At 30.3% G+C, this 20,432-nt stretch overlaps 1 protein-coding gene across 1 annotated transcript; it reads left to right on the forward strand.

The window, feature by feature from the left end:
• The first annotated feature begins 8,595 nt into the window (after positions 1-8,595).
• On the forward strand, positions 8,596-18,967 carry LOC126743092 (skin secretory protein xP2). Its single transcript, XM_050450040.1, has 5 exons — positions 8,596-8,715; positions 15,498-15,857; positions 15,914-16,141; positions 16,199-16,426; positions 18,340-18,967. Exons 1-5 carry the CDS (start codon positions 8,692-8,694, stop codon positions 18,652-18,654), a joined length of 1,155 nt encoding a protein of 384 aa, XP_050305997.1. The 5' UTR covers positions 8,596-8,691; the 3' UTR covers positions 18,655-18,967.
• The last annotated feature ends 1,465 nt before the right edge of the window (positions 18,968-20,432 follow it).

Genomic DNA, 20,432 nt, shown 5'->3' on the forward strand with positions numbered 1-20,432 from the left:
TTTCATTTTTTCTCTAGTTACGTAGGTCTCTTCGAGATAATGGACGAGTTCTTTCAATTATAGTTTCAGATATGATCAAATTTTTATCAATGTAATATGGACCGACAAAAGTATATTTACAAATTGTGGCATTTTGAACAAATACAAATAATAAACGCATTTAAAGCCGATAGAATCCGGGAGAAAATTTCAGAAAATTATTATTTCGAAAAATGGATCTTTTATTTTTAATGTTTTAAAATAAGTTTGTCTTTTTAGTTTTTAAAGTCAGAATTTTTAAAATAAATTTAAACATTTTTCGGATTTTCCGAGCATTATTGTTGTCTATTGTCTTATTCCTGGACTTTAGGGCCATTTTCCACGTGTTTAAAGTTTTTTAATAATTTTTCTTTCAATTTTAATGTTTCAGGATGAGTTTTTGTTTCCAATTTTTATTTTCAGAAATTTAGAAATTAATTTTTTTTTTAATTTCCCAGATTTCTCGAACATCCTTATAATATTCCAGTCTAGGGTCATTTCGACGTTTTCCAACTATTTCAAATAATTTTTCTTTTAATAAGTATTTATTTCATTTTAGGGATAAGTTTTTGTGTTATTTGTTAATTTCATATTTTTTGAAATTTTTAGACTTTTCCAGATTATCTTAGTTTTATTCCAGGACTTTGGAATTATTTCCCACATCTTCCAGGTCTTTCAAATCACTTTTATTTTAATCCTAATATTTTAAAATAGGTTTTGGTTTTCAATTTTTAATTTCAGAATTTTTTAAATAACTTTTAACAATTTCCAGAGCTTCTTAGTCTTTGTATATTATTCCAGGCATTTGTAATAAAATTTTGTTCTATTCCAAGATTTCGAAGTAATTTTTTCATATCTTGCAGGTATTTGCGGTATATGTTTAATATTGCAATATAATGTTTTTATTTAATTTAACGCTATTGCGTTTTTAAGATTTTTTTTTAAATTTAGGAAATTCATATGTTTTTGTATTTTCTTATGGTTTTTTAGGTTAATGGAGTATTTTTTTACGGATTTCAAGCATTTAAAATAAAGTTTTGTGTTATTCCAGGTGTTTAGAATCAGTTTTTCTAATTTCTTCGAGTGATTTTTATGACTAACGTAATCTGTAGGTTTTCCAGAAAACTGGATTAAATTTATACATTATTTCGGACATTTGAAGGAAATTTTTCAAATTTTTTCTTTTATATTTTCCAGAAATTTTGGTAATTTTCTCTCTTCCAGCCATTTAACGTAATTTTGTAAAAGAAAATGCAAAAATAACTTCAAATAACAAAAATGTAACTCTGAAGAAATGTGTCTGCAGTACTACGGTATTGCATTGCTAGTATTTCTGTCTAACGTATAATTTTCATTGACAGTTTAAATATTGTCTTGTCAGTTTAAGCACAACCTACTGTGACAAATTTCGTTTTTTTCAAAAATTCTGGTTTTTAAAAATAAAGAAAATATTACTTGTGATACATCATTAAAAAGGAAATTTTGCAAAGATTTTAAAAATGCAAAATCCGAATATAGAAGAAAAAACAAAGTTGATAATGGTTGGCAAAAAACGAAACGTCGTATTAAAAATCTAAAAACTCCATAACGTAGTAAGTGGCAACGCAAATGTGCAAAAAAATAAATCGATTTTTTTAAATTTCGTATTTTTTCGAATACCTTCGGAAACATTTTTCATTTTTTTAAAGTGCATATTATTAGGCTCAAAAATTGTCAACTTTGGCATGATTTAACCATCTTCGTATCTCCTATAGATTCTGAGATCTTCATGTGCGAAAAAAATTTTTTTTAGGAAAAAAATTTTTTTTTCTAAAAATTTCACAAACTGCTTCAAAAATTCAAAAATTAGCCAAAATAACATTTTGAAAATTGGTACACATATTCTTAGAACAATTTGACTGGATACATATTTCAACATTTTTTGAATTTATAAAGTAATAAGAAAAACAATTTTTTGAGGAAAGTTTTTTTTTTCTAAAAATTTCAGTTTTACTTTCTTACCGGAAAATACAATAATATAAATAAGAATATTTAACTATTCTTTTAATTATTATGAAGATTTCAAATGCTAACGCTACAAAAGCAAATTAAAGAACTATTAGGAAGCTATAGAATTATTGATGAAAGTCGAAATGTTGCCTGATATGTCCATCATTAAAATTAAGGAATGAATTTATATTTATGTACTTATTTTCAGAAACCAATTTTTTTGCAATTTGCTCGAAAATTGTGAATAAATTACACTAAGATAGAACAAGATTGCTTGCAGATTTCCTGTAGAATTTTTAGAACTAAAATGATTCTGGTGATGCTAATCTCCATTATTTTTCTCCATTATCGGAAGAAAAGTGATCGATCCCAGAGATTTGGGATCATCTATCATCGGTTTGCCAGGTTTGGGTATAGTGATTCCTGGTTCACTATCTGTAGCTTTTTTAATACTGGTACCAAGAAGATTGTATAAGACTTCCTTCGTTTAATTCCAATTCTACATTAAGAGGTTCGGTTGGATGATTTATAGAAGCCTGGTTTCTGATCAAGGACTCTTCAAGAGAATCTGATTCCATATTATTATCATCTTGAATAAATTCCGAGACGATCTCATTCATCCTGGATTTACTATGCGGTAATAGTCATAAACAAGGCAATGAATAAGCTGTCATTGCAAAGATGTCATTGGATATATTATTAAATTTATAATTCAAAATGAAATTCTTGTTCTATTAATTAAATTGATAAATTTGTGCATGAGGGATACAAGTTAAAAAGGCTAAGCAGATTGTAGATTGTTTTAGAGGAAATAACCTGTTCAATAATTGTCAAAGAACTAAAGGTACCTAAGATCTGCTATCTGATTGAATGAAGATATGATACGAATACGATACTTAATTGTTTCCATTTTCACAGTTTCAAAGTTGAATGCATAAATCAATTCACGATCAGGAAATGAATCTAAATTACTTTAGATTTTTGAGTTGATGTATTATTCTGCAGATGCGAAATACTGAAGTCCAATTTTGTTTTTACGGAAACCTATAAAACTTCCAAAAATGAAAATTTATTTGAAAACGACCGCACACGCCCGGTATGAAAAATGTGTTAATTAGTTGTTTGGCGAACTGTTATGGGGCAGGTGCCCCCCATATTTTACCGAATTCTGAGGGTTGCGAACGGTACAGGTATTTCGATATCGTCTCTCTCGCATTTTTCGGGCTTGTTGGGCATCAGATGTTATCTTAATTTAGTTAGGCAAACTAAAAAAAAAAATGCGGTTTGTAGCGCATAAAATGCCTCGTCGAAGGAACGGTTCTGCGGTCCATGCAGCTAACAAACCGTGGATAAACCGTGAAAATTGCCACTTAACTTTATTTGGGTTTTGTGGTTTTTTTTTATATGACAAATATATGTAAGCAAGTCAGATTTGTGACAAGGCGTTTTTTTCTCATAATTTTATTAAATTTTACAACATACAGTATAAGCAATTTTCTCATAATTTAAAAAAACACACTAGCAACATTGGCTTTATTTTTTGCAAGAAAATTTAGGACCATTTAAAAATATACATGGAATTTTCAATTTCATTTATTATCTATCCATATCTCTTTTGATTTTCCATCGACAGTAATAATTTTATTATCGACATATTTTTGTGGTGTTTTTTAAACAATTTCAAATTGAAAATTGACAAAAATTATTCAAAAAAGCAGGTGCAGATGAGGAAGAAAGAGATAAAAAAACTCGCATTGTTATTGAAAAATAACTTCTATATGTTCGAACGTCGATTGTATGGTATGGGTTTGACTTTAGAAACTATGGTGAAGATACCATCAAATCAGTGTCACAACTTACATCATCAAAAAGAAGAATCTAATTAAACAGACCAAAACATTGACGTTTTTAATAAAATAAATATACTAAAATAAAAAAAATACAATAAATTTATAAAAAATATATACATTGAAAGATAGGTTCAAACAAAGCCATTTCTTTAAAAATCATTCAATTTCCAGTGGTTTATCTAAAAATTCTTTTAACGGTTAAGGATACAGTGGAGTTAATATATTATTTATCCTTATTTTAAATTTTCTTAACGGCACAAAATTATTGATATTTGGAAAATGATTATATAATTTATATATAATAGTTATTTCTAACTAACAAAACTATTGGGCATTTTATTCAAGCGATGTTAAGTTAAAACTATTAAAGACTTTGTTCTAGTGTAAATTTTGAAGAATAAACATCCAAAATTAAAAAATGCAAGCACTTTTAATATGTAACATTTTTTAAGGTCTAATTTTGACAATTCGTATGACAGTTATAAAATTACCTCAATTGCTGCGTTTAAAGACAGTTAAAACATACAACAGCAGGATGTCATGACAGATACAGTCAAATGCCTTCGTAAGGTCACATAATCAACCTCTATACTGCATCAGATGTGGAAAGACCCTGATGTCTAACTTCAGATGTTTAAATATTTTTTGGAGAGAAAAGCTGAAAACAAACGACCAAATAATCCACTTCTTTCTAAAAAATAACGATTTATTGAAAAATGGTAACAATTTCCTTTATTTGAGTTTTTTTATGAATATTCATTCAATTTATTGAAATACTGCCTCCTTATTGGTCAAACCCTTATTCCTCTTAAATTAGACGTCAACGTTATTTTATTATTTCTCAAGAAATTGAAGTTCTAGGTTCCAACTGGGCAGGCAGATGAACAAAAATAAGAAGACAAAGAAGAAGAAGAAGAAATTCTACGTCTGTAAATGTCAAGGCGATTGTCACGTAAGTGTCAATGTCATTGTTATTTATCAACAATGAAAAATGTCTTCTTTTTCTTCTCCTTTATCGGAAATTCACTCAACGTCACTGTTACGTAGCATTGTCCATCTCAATGCTATTTGTGTTAATTGTCAGCTCCTAGCTAACGTTAAGGAATTTTGTTTAATTCAAATTAATATTCCTCCGGTTACTACTGATATAAATTAGATAAATTAAAGAAAAATTATAAAAGTATTCAGGAGAAAGGTGAAAAAAAACATGAACAACACTAGTAAAAGAAGGATAACGATAAGGGAGACAAATTTCTTAAATAATAATTATTACACATATGTTGAGGTATCGATGGATTGGAGGAGTTAAAGCAGTTACAGAGCGACTTAAAAAAAATGAAAATTGAGGATTTTTTTTTAATAATAATTATTATATGTTCTCCAGTATTCCAACTGGGCAGGCAGATCAACAAAAATAAGAAGACAAAGAAGAAGAAGAAGAAATTCTACGTGTGCCAACGTCAAGGCAATTGTTACAACGTCAATGTCATTGGTATTTATCAACAATGTAAAATGTCTTCTTCTTCTTCTTTATCGGAAATTCTCGATCAGTCAATGTCACTGTCACGTAGCATTGTCCATATCAGTGTTATTTGTGTTAATTGTCAGCTCATACATAACGTTTAATTTGAATAATTCGGTTATTTCTGGTCTAAATATCGAAATACTCTCCCTTAAGATAACCTGAAGAAAAATTATAAAAATATTCAGGAGAAAGGTGGAAAAAGAAAAAAACATAAACAACAATAGTAAAAAAAGGGTGACGATAAGAGAAACAAATTTCTATGATTTTTTAAATAATATTTATTACTCTATATATGTTAAGGCATCGATGCATTGGAGAAGTATGGGTAATATGTACATACATGTAAAATATAAAAGTAAAATAAAAAAAAGATGGGAAAGAACGAAACAAAAAGTCTTGTTTTAATTTTCTATAATTAAAAAGAGACATAACTTTAAATGCTATTGGTATTCGTCAACAATGTAAATATCTTCTTCTTTAGTGGTTATTTATTCATTGGTATTTTTCAACAATTTGATATTTTATATTCTGCCTGGATAGCTAAATAAACAAGAAGAAGAAGAAGAAGAAGAAGAAGAAGAAGAAGAAGAAGAAGAAGAAGAAGAAGAAGAAGAAGAAGAAGAAGAAGAAGAAGAAGAAGAAGAAGAAGAAGAAGAAGAAGAAGAAGAGATTCTTCGTTTGTCAACGTCAACGTGACTGTCACGTAGCTGTCATTGCTATTTATCAATAATAAATTTCTTCCTCTTCTTATTTTTTTAAATAATGATGATTATCATATATGAAAAAAATGTGAGAAAGAAACAAAAACTCTTTTTTTAATTGTTTAATATTAAAAAGAGACGTAACTCTAAATGTTCTAACTAATTTGTTCTCCTTCTTCTTTAGTGGTTATGTATTAATTGCTATTTTTTACTATTTTTTACCAGATTGACATTATATATTCGACTTGGATAGCCAAATCAACAAGAAGAAGAAGAAGAAGAAGAAGAAAAAGGAATTCTACGTTTGCTAACATCAACCTGACTGTCACATAACTGGCAATGCCAATGCTATTCATCAACAATGTAAAATTTCCTCTTCTTTTAGATTAGTCCATGTCACTATTACGTAACATTGGCCACATCATTGTTATTTGTGTTAATTGCCAGCTAATAGCTAACGGGAAGGAATTTCGTTTAATTGAAATAAATATTCTTTTAATTACTTTAAGTAGGTACTCTCTCTGAAGATAAGTTAAAGAAAAATAAAAAAAATATTTAGGAGACAGATGAAAAAAGAAAGAACACAATAGATAACAACAATAGTAAAAAAAAAGGATGACGATGAAGGAGACAAGTTGCTGTGACTTAGGATAATACAAGGAAAATACAAGAGAAAGAAAGAAACAAAAACTCGCTATTTTTCAACAGTTTGAAATTTTAGATTCTGCCTGGATAGCCAAATAAACAAGAAGAAGAAAAAGAAGAAGAAGAAGAACGTGACTGTCACGTAACTGTCAATGCACTTGCAATTCATCAACAATGTACAATTTTTTTCTTCTTCTTATTAAAAAGTTAAAACTAACGAAGAAACTTTTTTTTAAATAATAATTATTATACATGAAGATAAAAAAGTAAAATAGAAAAAATATGAGAAAGAAACAAAAAACTCTTTTTTTAATTTTTTAAAATTAAAGAAAGACGTAACTCTAAATGCTATATCTATTCTTCAACAATGCAAAGTTTCTTCTTCTTCTTCTTTAACGGTTGTTCATTTATTTCTATTTTTCAATAGATTGAAATTTTATATTCTGCCTGGATAGCCAAATAAACAAGAAGAAGAAGAAGAAGAAGAAGAAGAAGAAGAAGAAGAAGAAGAAGAAGAAGAAGAAGCACAAATTCTACGTTTGTCAGCGTCAGCGTAACTGTCACGTAACTGTCAATGCCATTGCTATTCAACAATGATTTTTTTCTTCTTCTTAAAATTAAATAACTAATAAAATAAATAATTATTTATTAAATTTTTTTATTAGCTATTTTATATATTAGCTATTTTTCAACAGATTGAAATTTTATACCACTTGGATAGCTAAATAAACAAGAAGAAGAAGATATGAGATAAAGTCTACGTTTGCTAACGTCAACCTGACTGTCACATAACTGTCAATGCAAATGCTATTCATCAACAATGTAAAATTTCTTCTTCTTCTTCTTCTTTTCCTCATTTGTCTTTATCGGAAATTCTAGATCAGTCTACGTCACTGTCACGTAGCATTGTCCACACCATTGCTATTTGTGTTCATTGTCAGCTAATAGCTACATAACGGTAAGCAACTTCGTTTTATTCAAATTAATATTTATTTGAATATTTCTGGTACGAAACTATCGAAATACTCTTCCTTAAGATAGAATGAAGAAAAATTTAAAAAAAAAATATTTAGGGAAAAATTTGAATAAGAAAATACATAAAGAACAATAGTAAAAAATAAAAAAAAAATTAATGATTTTTTATCAAGAAAGAAACAAAAACTTTATTTTTCAATTTTTTGAATTATTCTACATGTTAAAACACTGACAGTATGTATGCATGAATATGAACAGTTGCATTTGACTTGATTCAATTTGGAGGAAGGTAAGAAATATTTTTAAGAAAAGTTGGAAAAAGAGAGAGAGAGTGATCACACAACTAATTGCTCTTAAAAATTTAATATTGATTTCTACATGTTGAGAAATATAACAATATAAGAAAAAATTTGAAAATTAAATAAAAATAAAGATGAGCTAGTAAGAAAGAGACCGAAATCCTTGATTGTTGGTTTCTTGTCGGAACGTCGTTAGTGTGATATGGGGTTAAAACAAAATTGGAGAAAAAGAAAAAAATATTCATAAAAAAGTGGAAAAAAAAGCAAATGCCAATAACGTAAGAGTTTCGTTGAAAAACATTTATTATTCTTTACATACGATTGATGAAAAACAGAGCATTCTGATAATTCTTAAGATATAGATTCCTGCATCCGCTTTTTTTTGTGTTGTGTACTTTTTTCAAATGGATCCAATAAAAGTCCTCTTACATAACGAGATCACAAACGGGCAACAAACAGTACCGAACCAGAGACAACCAACTTGTTGGTTGTCTCTGACCGAACCATCAAAAGACCGCGGATGTGGAAGTGAAACCCCGTATAAGCGATACGCTATGGCCGAGAAGGAGGTGGTGGTGGTGGTGGTGGTGAACACTCATTTGAGCTCCATAGAAAGTGTGCTTCTGGTACGTATATAAACTAAAATCGAAGACGAATTTAGTGCAAAGCTCTTCCAACTTGTCTTGTGTATGTCTACCGACATGAAAGCCCTGGTAAGTTAAGGGTGATTTAAGACGAGATTTTTGAGACGTTTTCTCAACAGTCAGAGGTGAACGTTTGTGTGTAACAGTGATTTTCGTGGTGATCGTTTTGTGATGGTTCAGTTGAGTTTTGGGTGCTATAGTGTTTATATATAAGGTAACTGTCAAACGTGTCAAAATTTGTCAATGACTGACTGTAAGCACAAAAGAATAATAAAAAAATGTGTGAGAAGGATAAATTTTGACAGGTTTAGTGGTACCTTGAGAGCTACGAAATTCAACTGAAACTGAGCAGTAATCCAGTTTATAATGTTAAATTATTAGATTTTTTCATTTATCAATATGTAGGCACTGAATTTTTAAGACCAAGATTTTTTCGAATATTTATTGTTTTAATTAAGGGCTAAATTGAAGCAAAACAAAAACGCACATTATTTTATGATAAATATATGACGTTCGTTCAACAATATTCATCATCTTACATCATCTTAACCTAGAGAGGACAATTGACCTTTTTTGACTATAGACCCAATAGCATATTTAATTGAGAAATTATACATTCTTAGAACATGAGAGTTTTACCAGTTCTCAGTGGATCACAATGTACCATCACTATCATCTGTCAATGTCAGATCTAAATTCCTTTACTCACTTAATTATTAATTGTATCACTCATGTTTTTGCATCTATTTTTAGTGTTATTTATTCAATCTTTTAGGCACTTGTTTTATTTTACATATTTTTTATTAGGAACTTTTTTTACGGAAGCCACATCCTTTTATTGATTTAGGTAATATTAAAGTAATTTTTAAGTTTTATTGAAGGTACTTTTTTAGAACGAAGAGTGATGCATTTTAATGAGACAAGTATCGCTCTTAAAACAGGGTTGGCATTTTATTTTGTGAGAAAAAGACTTCCTTCTAAAAAAATATCTTCGTTATCATTTTTTGTTTCGTCCAGGCAGTTAAAGAATGTTGAAGTAATTTTTTACCCTCAGAATAGGTTGAGGTTCATTTATCATCTCTTCCAGGCAGTTGCAATTATTTATTTTTATCTTCATAACCCTGTGAAGGATTCAGAACCTTTAAGGGCCGATTGTGAAGAAACTATTTTAAACCTCCTTTATATTTTCACATTCTTGGATTCTCTGTAAAATTTGAAGAAAGCTGCCCTAGTAGCATCAAAATAATATAAATTGAATATTGTCTAATCTGAATTATCTTCTTCTATCACAGGCATTTTTTCGTACACAGAAGGTTGCTTTTTGACTAATCTTGATTTGTAGATTGTCAAAAAAAGACCAATAATAGTCCTCTGAATTTTCTGAATTTATTTACCGCAATTCGTTTTCTCGTTAGATATCAAGTAGTTTTTTATACTATGATCATCATTTACCTACGATAGCATTTTATGACTTTAATGATGTATAACAATTTTCCTTTTGCTTTTCATGGGTCGTTCTTTGACAACTTCATCAGTAGCACCTAGACCGAAAAAATATTTACAATACCTGTTATCTTTGATTTAGTGGTTGAATTTATCAATGGCTTCAACACTATTGTGTGCATCTAAAAATTCCTCATTTTAGATGAGCATGTTGGATTACTGTTGTAACTAACTTGACAGTTTTGACAGGTTGACGTGCCTAATTGCACCAATCAAAATGGTAGAAAGGCGTGGCCAAATTAAGGCGGAAAATCAAATTTTCATGACATGATGAGATGAACTTGAGATTATAAACATTTGAAGAACTTCAAACTTGAGTTCTACGAATTGCCGGTATACTGTAAGAATTTAAGTACTTATTTATCATGGAATAAAAATTTTGCCCAATGATTTCATACTAGAACAATCTTGTACCTCAAAAGCTTTTTGAGTTACAGGCTCTTTTGTCATCCAAGGTTCCAATCCCCCTCGAATTTGCACTTGCGAAATCCATATTGCAATATCATGATTTTACGAATTACCAGACATATTTGGGCATAACTTTGCAACCACTTAAAATATTTTTATAATTCTTCTACGCTTATATTAAGTAATTCCTGAGGATTAGTTAGAGGGGAGAAACGTCTTTATAGCGTAAAGATTTTGGTAACTAGGTCCATTTTGGTTAAGACATATTTTTTTGCAAATTTTTTTTGACAAACCTTCACGACTCTTGAAGCTACTTTCACGAAAGACTAAGAATATTTTAAAAAGAATTTGATCTAAAGAAAGTGCACTTTTTTCTCAATAATCTGATACTAGAACAGTTTTTGTACCTTAAAAACTTTCTGAGTTAGAGGCACTTTTGTCATCCAAGGTTCCAAAGCCCCTCGAATTTGCACTTTGGAAACCCATATTGCAATATCACGATTTTTATAAATTACTTTTGGACATAACTTTGCAACCACTTGATACATTTTCATAATTTTTTTACTTCCGCATTAAGAAATTCCCGAAGATAAATTAGAGAGTAAAAACGTCCCTCTAGGTTAAATATTTTAGAATTTAGGACTGTTTTCGTATGGTCATATTTTCCTCATATTTTTCTTAATAAACCTTCACGATTCTTGAAAATATTTTTATGAAATAAATGGAATATTCTTAAAAGGTTTGAAATAAAGAAAGACAATTTCTTTCCAAATAATTTATTACCAGAACGATTTTTATACCTCAAAAACTTTCTGAGTTAGAGGTAATTTTGTCAGTCAAGATCCTAAAGTCCCCCGAATTTGCACTTTTGAAACGCATAATGCAAACATCAACATTTTTATGAATTACCAGACATTTTTGAGCATAACTTTGAATCAACTTAAGATATTTTCATAATTCTTTTGCATTTGTATTAAGAAATCCCTGGGGATGAATTAGAGGATAGAACCAACCTTCTATTTTAAGGATTTTGGTAGTAAAGGTCATTTTGGTTAAGGCGTGTTTTTTTGCTCATTTTTTTAACAAATCTTTACTATTCTTGAGGATATTTTTACAAAATTAACCGAATATATTTATAAAGATTTTTTACAAAGAAATTACATGTTTTACGAATAATTTTATATTAAAACGATTCTTAAACGTCAAAAACTTTTTGAGTTAAAAACAATTTTGTCAACCAAGGTACCAAAGCTCCTCAAAATTGAACTTTTCAAATGCATATTACAATATCAAGATTTTTTTTAACTATCAGACATTTTTAGGCATAACTTCTGAACCATTTGCAATACTCTTATAATTCTTTTACATTTATATTTCCTGATGATGAATTAGAGGGTAAAAACGTGATTCTGGGTTACGAATTTGCTCAGTTAAGACCATTTTGCTTGGAGCTTATTTTTTTTGCTAATTTTTTTAATAAACTCCACTATTCTTGAGAATTTTTCATGAAATTAAACGAGTATTCTTAAAATGTTTTTATGCAAAGAAAGAGCGTTTCTTGCTCAATAATTTAGTACCAAAATGATTCTTGAAGCATAAAAAATGTCTAAGTTAGAGGCAGTTTTGTCGTCCAAGGTCCAGAAACCTCCCAAATCAAGATTTTTTTGAATTACCAGACATTTTTGGGCATAACTTTGAAACCAATTGACACTTTTTTTACGTTTATATTAAGGAATCCCTGTGGATGAATTAATGGGTAGAAACGTCATTCTGCCATGATTTCCTTTTTACTTATATTATTATTTTCAAATTACCTTTTAAAAAATTGTTAGACTATCATCTTATAAGGATCCTTAATATATACCTAAAACTGTAAGTAAAAAATTGATGTATGCAAATAAAAAGTCCTTCTAAATTTAACTCCTTTAATGTATTACATCAATTACTCATATCTGAATTATTCCCAGATAAAATGGTCTTAGATTAAACAAATCTGTCCTCAGGCTTTTTAAAAATGCTATTTTAGCTAAAATAAAACTTAATTATTATGAATTATCTAGCCAACAATATATTTTCGCAACATGCCAATGAGAGGTTCTGATACAAAATTATTCTGAGGAGCTGTAGGCTGATTTATTGTTAGTTATCCTGAATATTTTTGATAAAGTAGCTGACTCTGAATACGGACATTTCCCCGTAGATATTTGTGAGCAGTAGTGTTTCTCACCCCTATAAAATCGAAATTTATTAATAATTAGCCTTTGTAATAAATGTAATAAAGCTAAACTAACTTAACCAATCTTCTTTGTCTGATTTAATCGTAAATCATTAAGTACTTCAGATTCGTCAATTTTTTAGTAAACTTGATAGTTAAAATTTAGACTCTTTTCATTGGTGTCCGAATTTCTTATATACTATTCTATTGTTTTTATTCCGAATTACCTTATTATTCCATAAAAATTATATTTTATTTTCTTTTTATGACTGCGAAAGCCTTGCAAGACTATATAATTGAACATACCAATAAACAAAAAACATCAAGGGCCACTTTTTGAATTTAAATAAATTACACTTAGGTCTGATTAGGTGGGTCACTTGCTGTGCTTTCGTCTCGTAATTTCTGAGATATAGACCAAATATTAAAATAGTGGGCATCTGACCCATCTTAGAGTTAAATGCGTAGAATCTAAATATGTAAAAATATCTTCAAAAATGAATAAGAATATAAGCCATCTTAAAAGGTTTATATGCGAAACCGTAACACTTTCTCCAAGTAACTAGCCTTTACACGTATATCATTCAAAGTAAGAACGTATCATTTAATTATATCAAAATCTACCCAGAAGTTATCGCGGGCATTCGCGTAAACCATTATTACATAATACACACAAAACCGTATGCAACCAGGAAAAGAAAGTTACATATTTAAATGAAAAAAAATAATTGTACAAAACATATGGTTATCGTAACATTTTTTCATGTTCGAGAGAGTTTATTCTACAAATAGTCCGGGAGTCAGTGACGAATTTCGATACTTATTTTCGCAGTTAGCAAACAACGATAGAATTATATATAGAAGGGTTTGTTATTATAAGTAAAATTTACATGAATACGAAGTATATAGTGCACTTTCTTTTCTAGTGATTAAAAAATTATTCTATTAGTAACAGATATACAGTGAAGTTAAGAAAAAAAATTCATCTCTGGTCTGGTTTATCTGTTGGGTTGGTTTGATATGTCTGGCAGATGAACTGATATGTACATTATAATTATAGCTGGAAATATTTTTTCACACTACTGTTTTTTTGTAATACTGTGAAATTATTGTAGAACGTATAGTGTGGCTTTCAGAGATTCAGTTGGTATTATTGATGATCCTAGTTAATTTGTTAGCAGCATCATCATTAATTATTTGCTCCAAAGTTAAATCAATCGGCTATCTAGACAGTCGTTTTGGGGTTCTTCTTACACCAAACGACCCTTTTCATAATGCAATGCTTAATCCAGGCTGAGTTTGAATTTTTAGCAAATTATCGTGGTATTTTACTATCCAGCATGAATAATTAGGTTAATATTTAAATAATTCCAGATTGGCTCTTCGAATGCTACTGTTCAGAAGCAAATATTAATTTATGAGATTATTGTAGGTCATTTAGTATTAAGCTGTTACTCCATGTTCTCCAGTCATGTTTTTTTCAGGATATTGTTCACATAATATTCAAATATCGATTCATCAAGTTTGTCGTTAGTGACAATGGGGCTTAACGGTCGTATTTCTTTCAAGCTTTGTCCATAGTCCGGAACTGATTACTTCAACAAAATAATTATTAAAAAATAGAATTCTAGCTTCATCATTGGATGCGGTTTCTTACATCTGTTGAACAGTTTTATAGTTATAAATGCGTTTACTAAACCACTCGCTAATAATCTACAGTCCACCATAATGTTGGATAATCCACCATTGTCAATTTTTACAATTTTTAAGACACATTTTTCCATTCAGTCATCAATCAGCTACACTTACTTTTGACTATGATTTATATGATAGTATCGAATGACACTATTAATTCGTTAAATTTCAAAAATTGGCAATTTAGGGCAACGGATTTGAAAAATCGTTTAATTTTTCGGATCCGAAAATTTTCATACTCTACTTGTACCAGACTTGTCCTTCCATTAATAAAAATGCTTCACTTTAATAGATGCAAAATATTTATAACTTTGGAAAAGTGGACTTTGATAAGATACTCTATAAAGAAGTCAATATTCAAAATTAAATGAATAAAGATAACGTATATTACAGAAAAAAGCAACAACTTCATAACGCCGCTCGATCACATTGTTGATTCCACCGAAACAAGGAATCTTTACTAGTGACGTCGTCAAAAAATATTTACATAATACATATTTATTAATAATAGATTATGCTTTAAATTATAAACAATATTACCGTTTATGAACTCTTTATGCGTTTTTTAACGTACTTCATTAGAGTAAAAGTACCTATCTGATAAAAAGCATTTTTATAGAAATTAAATATTTTATAATCATTACAGATTTCTTAATAAGTTTTTATTTCGATTTATTTCTATTATCCCCTATTCTACGGTTATGATGATGGTTCTCCCTTGAAATGATATTATAACAGTGCCAGTGTTTACTTGTGAAAAGTCAGTTTGAATCGCCTTTTTCCCATAGTACGGCACAAGCTTTTATCATCTTAACAGTTCGCAAAAAGCCTCAAATGAGATCTTTGGCCTTTTTCAACCAAAAACTAAAGAAAAACACAAAACTTCACAAATGCCAAATGTAAACATAAAGGCGTTTGACGAACAACGTTGTTATTCAATTCTAGTCTTTCAATGATCTAAAAAAAATCTTTGCCTCCCGGAGTAATATATTTTTTTTAATACTATGACTATAAACGATTTTTTTTTTAGATTGTTATAGGCACGTTGTGCCTCTGCGCTTGCGCTTTAGCTGCCGAGGCGGAAAAAAAGGTGGAAACTACCAAAGAAGTCGAGCAGGAAAGCAAAAAGCAGGACAAGAGGGGCATTTTACTTGGTGATCACGGTTGGAGCGGAGGAGACTTTGGTGGAGGCGGCGGATACGATTTTGGAGGCGGCGGAGGCGGCTACGGTGGCCACGAACAACATCACGAACACGTCAAGACCATCGTAGTGGAAAAGAAGGTTCCTGTACCGTACACTGTCACCAAACACGTACCTTACACTGTCGAGAAAAAGGTGCCCGTAGAAGTCAAGGTACCTGTACCACAACCCTACACCGTTGAAAAGAAAGTAAGTTCAATTTAACTATATCGATAAGTTCCGTTTCCAATACAAGTTTCAATCAGATTCCAGTACCAGTAAAAGAAATCATTAAAGTACCATACATCGTCCCACAACCGTACGAGGTCATTAAGAAGGTACCATACGAAGTAAAGGTCCCAGTGCCAAGGCCATACGAAGTTAAAGTTCACGTACCGCAGCCCTACACCGTAGAAAAGAAAGTACCAGTACCTGTAAAAGTTCCAGTACCACAACCCTACACAGTTTACAAGAAAGTACCTTACCCAGTTAAGGTCCGTATTAAGTTCTCACCTACCAACCAACATAAAATTAATAACGTGTCCCAACAGGTTGAAATACCAGTGCCACAACCTTACACCGTCGAAAAGAAAGTACCATACGAAGTTAAGGTGCCAGTAGACAGGCCTTACCACGTCCACGTACCAAAACCATATCCAGTTACCGTCGAGAAGCACGTGCCTTATCCAGTAGAGAAGCCGGTGCCTTACGAAGTTAAGGTACCAGTAGACAGGCCTTATCCAGTTGAAGTACCTAAACCAGTCCCAGTACCCGTCAAGGTAAGACATCTTATTGTTTTCTGAAGTCCAGGCTGTTTAGATTTTTTAGGCACAGTTTATTGTTCAAGTCAATTTTAGTTAAAGCTGTTTTTCAAGACTTAGGTTCAGAAGTTAATTTTTTTATTTCTTCCAGGCAGTTGAAGTGACTTTTTATAATTTTTGAAGTCATTCTTCAAAGTTAAAAATATGCATTTTATCTTAATCTCTTGGAGACACTTAAAGTCATTTATGATTTCTATAACTTAATTAAAGTCATTTAGTTTCAGCGAGTTTTTAAAGTCAATTTCCACAACGGCGAGTCAGTTGATGTAATTTTTCTTTTCAGGCAGTTGAAGTCCTTCAGGTATTTCAGACGTAATTTGTCTTCGAAGTCAAATTAAGTTAAAGCTATTTTTCAGCCCTTAAGTCCAGAAGTATTTTTTTTTTATTTCTTAAGTTTAAGAGACGCACTAATCGAGTCCATGTTTTTAAAGTCAATTTTCAACATTTAAAGTAACTTTTATTTTTTCCAGGCAAATGAAATCATCCTTATTACTTGAGTTGAGAATAGATTTCATGGCCTTAAAGTCAATTGTTACCTCTCGGCCACAGTTAAAGTAATTTTTCATTTCTATAACTTCATTGAAGTCGTTTAGTTTCTGGAATTTTTTAAAATCAGTTTGCATTTAGTTCATATAATTTTTCTTTACACTCTCTTGAAGTCATTCAGGTATGTCAAGTGTAGTTTTTCCTTAAAGTCCATTATTTAAAGCTATTTTTGTTATTTCTTCCAGGCAGTTGAGGCGATTTTTTATAATATCGATACTTTATACATTATATTCTTAAAGTCATTTTTCATCATTTAAATTATTTTTTTTATTTATTCCAAGCAGTTGAAGTCATACTCATTACCCCTGACTTGAAAATATATATTTTATTCTCTTAAAATTAATTGTCACTTCTTCACTGTCTTCGAGGCAATTAAAGTCATTTATAATTTAGAAAGCTTAGTTAAGGTCATTTAGTTGTTCCACAATTTTTAGTCAGTAAGTAAGCAATTTTTGTTTTCAGGCAGTTGAAGTCACTTTGCAAATATGGATTCTATGTTCTTAAAGTCAATTTTCTTCACTTAAAGTCATTTTTTTTATTCCTTTTAGGCAGTTGCAGACATTCTCTAGAGTTGCATTTTATGTTCTTAAAATTGACCTTTTGAAGGCAGTTAGAGTCATTTATTATTTCTATAACTTAATTGAAGTAATTTAGTTTCAGTCAGTTTTTAAAGTCAATTTTCACAACGGCGAGTCAGTTGATGTAATTTTTCTTTTTAGGCAGTTAAAGTCTTTCAAGTATTTCAGGCATAATTTGTCTTCAAAAAATTTAGTTAAAGGTATTTTTCAGCACTTCAGAAGTAAAATATTTTATTTCTTCCAGGCAGTTGAAATCATTCTCATTATTCTAGACTAGAAAATATATATTTCATGTTCTTAAAATCAATTGTCACTTCTTGGAGGCAATTAAAGTCATTTATTATTTCGACAACTTAATTAAAGTCATTTAGTTTCAAGCTGTTTTTGAAGCCACTTTTCAGAATTTCCAGTCAGTCCAAGTAATTTTTGTTTTCAGGCCATTAAAGTCACTTTTGATTAGCTGTCAGATCAAAGTATTTGACTTGCAAATATGTGTTCTATATCCTTAAAGTCAATTTTGACTTCATAGAGTCCATTGAATTTATCATTCAGTCAATTTCAAAACTCAATTCAGATTAAGGCCCTCTTTTCAACGTCAATTTTGACCACCTCGGAGTCAGTTTAAGTAAATTTTTCATTTTTTCCAAGCAGCTAAAGTCATCCTGACTGTTGCTTCTAAGACAGTTTAAATTCTTTAAAAGTCATTTTCTGTTATAACTTTTCATTAACAAAAAATTTAATTTTTAGGTCCCAGTACCGCAACCCTATACCGTAGAAAAGAAGGTACCATACGAAGTGGAGAAACCAGTACCAGTTCCAGTTAAGGTACATGTAGATAAGCCATATCCAGTCTACAAGGAGGTCCCATATCCGGTAGAGAAACCAGTACCGTACCCCGTAAAGGTTCCAGTTCCAGTACCAGTGAAAATCCACCACCACGAAGAAGGAGGTTATGGAGGCGGCGGTGATGGTGGTTATGGAGGTGGCGGTTATGGAGGCGGTGGTGACGGTGGCTACGGAGGTGGTGGCCATGAGAGCTACGGAGGTGATTGGGGACATTAAGTTGCTGACTGAGATGTTTTGAGCGTTATATGGAATATACGAGTAGATTGTTATGTACATGAGGGAAATTTATGGGAAAAAATAATTTACAAAAAATAATAGCACCAAAGAGGGAATTAAATTGATTTTCTTGTCAAAATATGATTATTTTTCATTTTATATTTTCTTTGTTATATACAACTTTATTGGTTATATTAGAATGGTAATTAAAGTGTGTCAGCGTCCAGTATTATTACGTAAGAAACTGTGTTAATTAATTTTGTATATTTATATTATATGTTTTTTTTTTGTAAAATAAATATATTTTGAAATACGTGTTGGTTTTGCATTTTTTCACCTTAATAAATGTGTAGAAACAAAATGAATAATTTATATGTGTCGCACAAGCCGTTTGCAGACGATACTGTTTTCAAATAAGGAGTTCAACTCTGACCTCCATTTTGCTGTTAAACTTGTTCACAAATAAAAAATACATTGAACTCGATTCTATATTGCGTGACTGAGACCGTTTACTTTACTTAGTGATTTCTTTATTTGTTTTATTACTCTAAATTGGGTAATGCATAAAAGTGCTGCATATTGGCAATCCATTCCGGTCGTTTGAGAGATTGTATCTCCGAGTGTAGTAATTACGTTTGCCAGTCACAATCGCCACTAATTTGTTGGATACGTCGGAATCCGGAGCAGAACGGTTTTGCAATGAATACATAATAATTATTTTGTATTTGGGTTTTAATGGTATTAGATCGGGGTTCTTGGAAATCGTGCATGATTAATGGCTTTATTATTGTTATTATCGTGGTGTATTTAATAATTAGGAATCAATTTGAATCTAATTCGGGTCCCAAGGCGGTCTTACGTAACGCTAGGATTCAAGTCAAGTAATAACGTTAACATTATCAGTGTGAGCTCTTAATATATCTATACAATACAATAGCCGCTTGATGAAACTTTTAAATTTGCCGCCATAATGCATCATTTCCAATGATTTACCTACCCTTGGCATGTCAATAATTAAGTGTATGGTTTAGAGTGGACCATTTTCAACCGATGATTTATGGTATAAAAAAAATGATTTTTTTCATATTGTATTTACATCGAGAAAAATTAATCCACATTTTCTGCATATTTTCATACAAAATTTAAGAAATATTTATTTCAAACAATTAGTCGTTTGATATCATTATCACTGGTCGTCGGTTTCTAAAAACACCATCAATTTTGAGTGTTATCTTAAATTTTATACATATATTTCACATTTATCTAATAAAAATAAAATAATTTAATATTATTGTCAAAGTAAGTAAGGAATGGCCTTCAACTGCCTGGAATAATTTTTTAAGTTCCGTATTTTTTTTGAGGCTGTTGAAGCCATTTTTCTCTTGATCAATTTAAGGCCGTTACTTTAAGTCGTTTTCATTAATATTACAGCAAATAAAATTCTTTAATTTTTCGCAGCAGTCCATCACCAAAAATGGCTTCACATACTTTAAAGGAAGCTTCAAAAGTCTGGAATAAATAAAATTTAAAATCACTTCAAATGCCTGGAATATTTAAGTTATCATTAAATATATAAAAATGGCCTGAAAGTCCTGAACCATATCAAGAATGATTGATTGGATACTTGCAAGGACACCAAAGTGTTCCAATAACCGCTTGAGAAGCCTGGAATTGAATTTAAAATGCCTTCAAATTTCTGGAAATAGTTCCCAGGAAAAAATGGCTCTCTTTACCTTGGAGTAAACTTAAAATAACTTCAACAGGCATGGAATAACGTG

Source organism: Anthonomus grandis, chromosome 12 (genome assembly GCF_022605725.1).
Source record: "Anthonomus grandis grandis chromosome 12, icAntGran1.3, whole genome shotgun sequence".
In the NCBI taxonomy this organism is placed as follows: domain Eukaryota; kingdom Metazoa; phylum Arthropoda; class Insecta; order Coleoptera; family Curculionidae; genus Anthonomus; species Anthonomus grandis.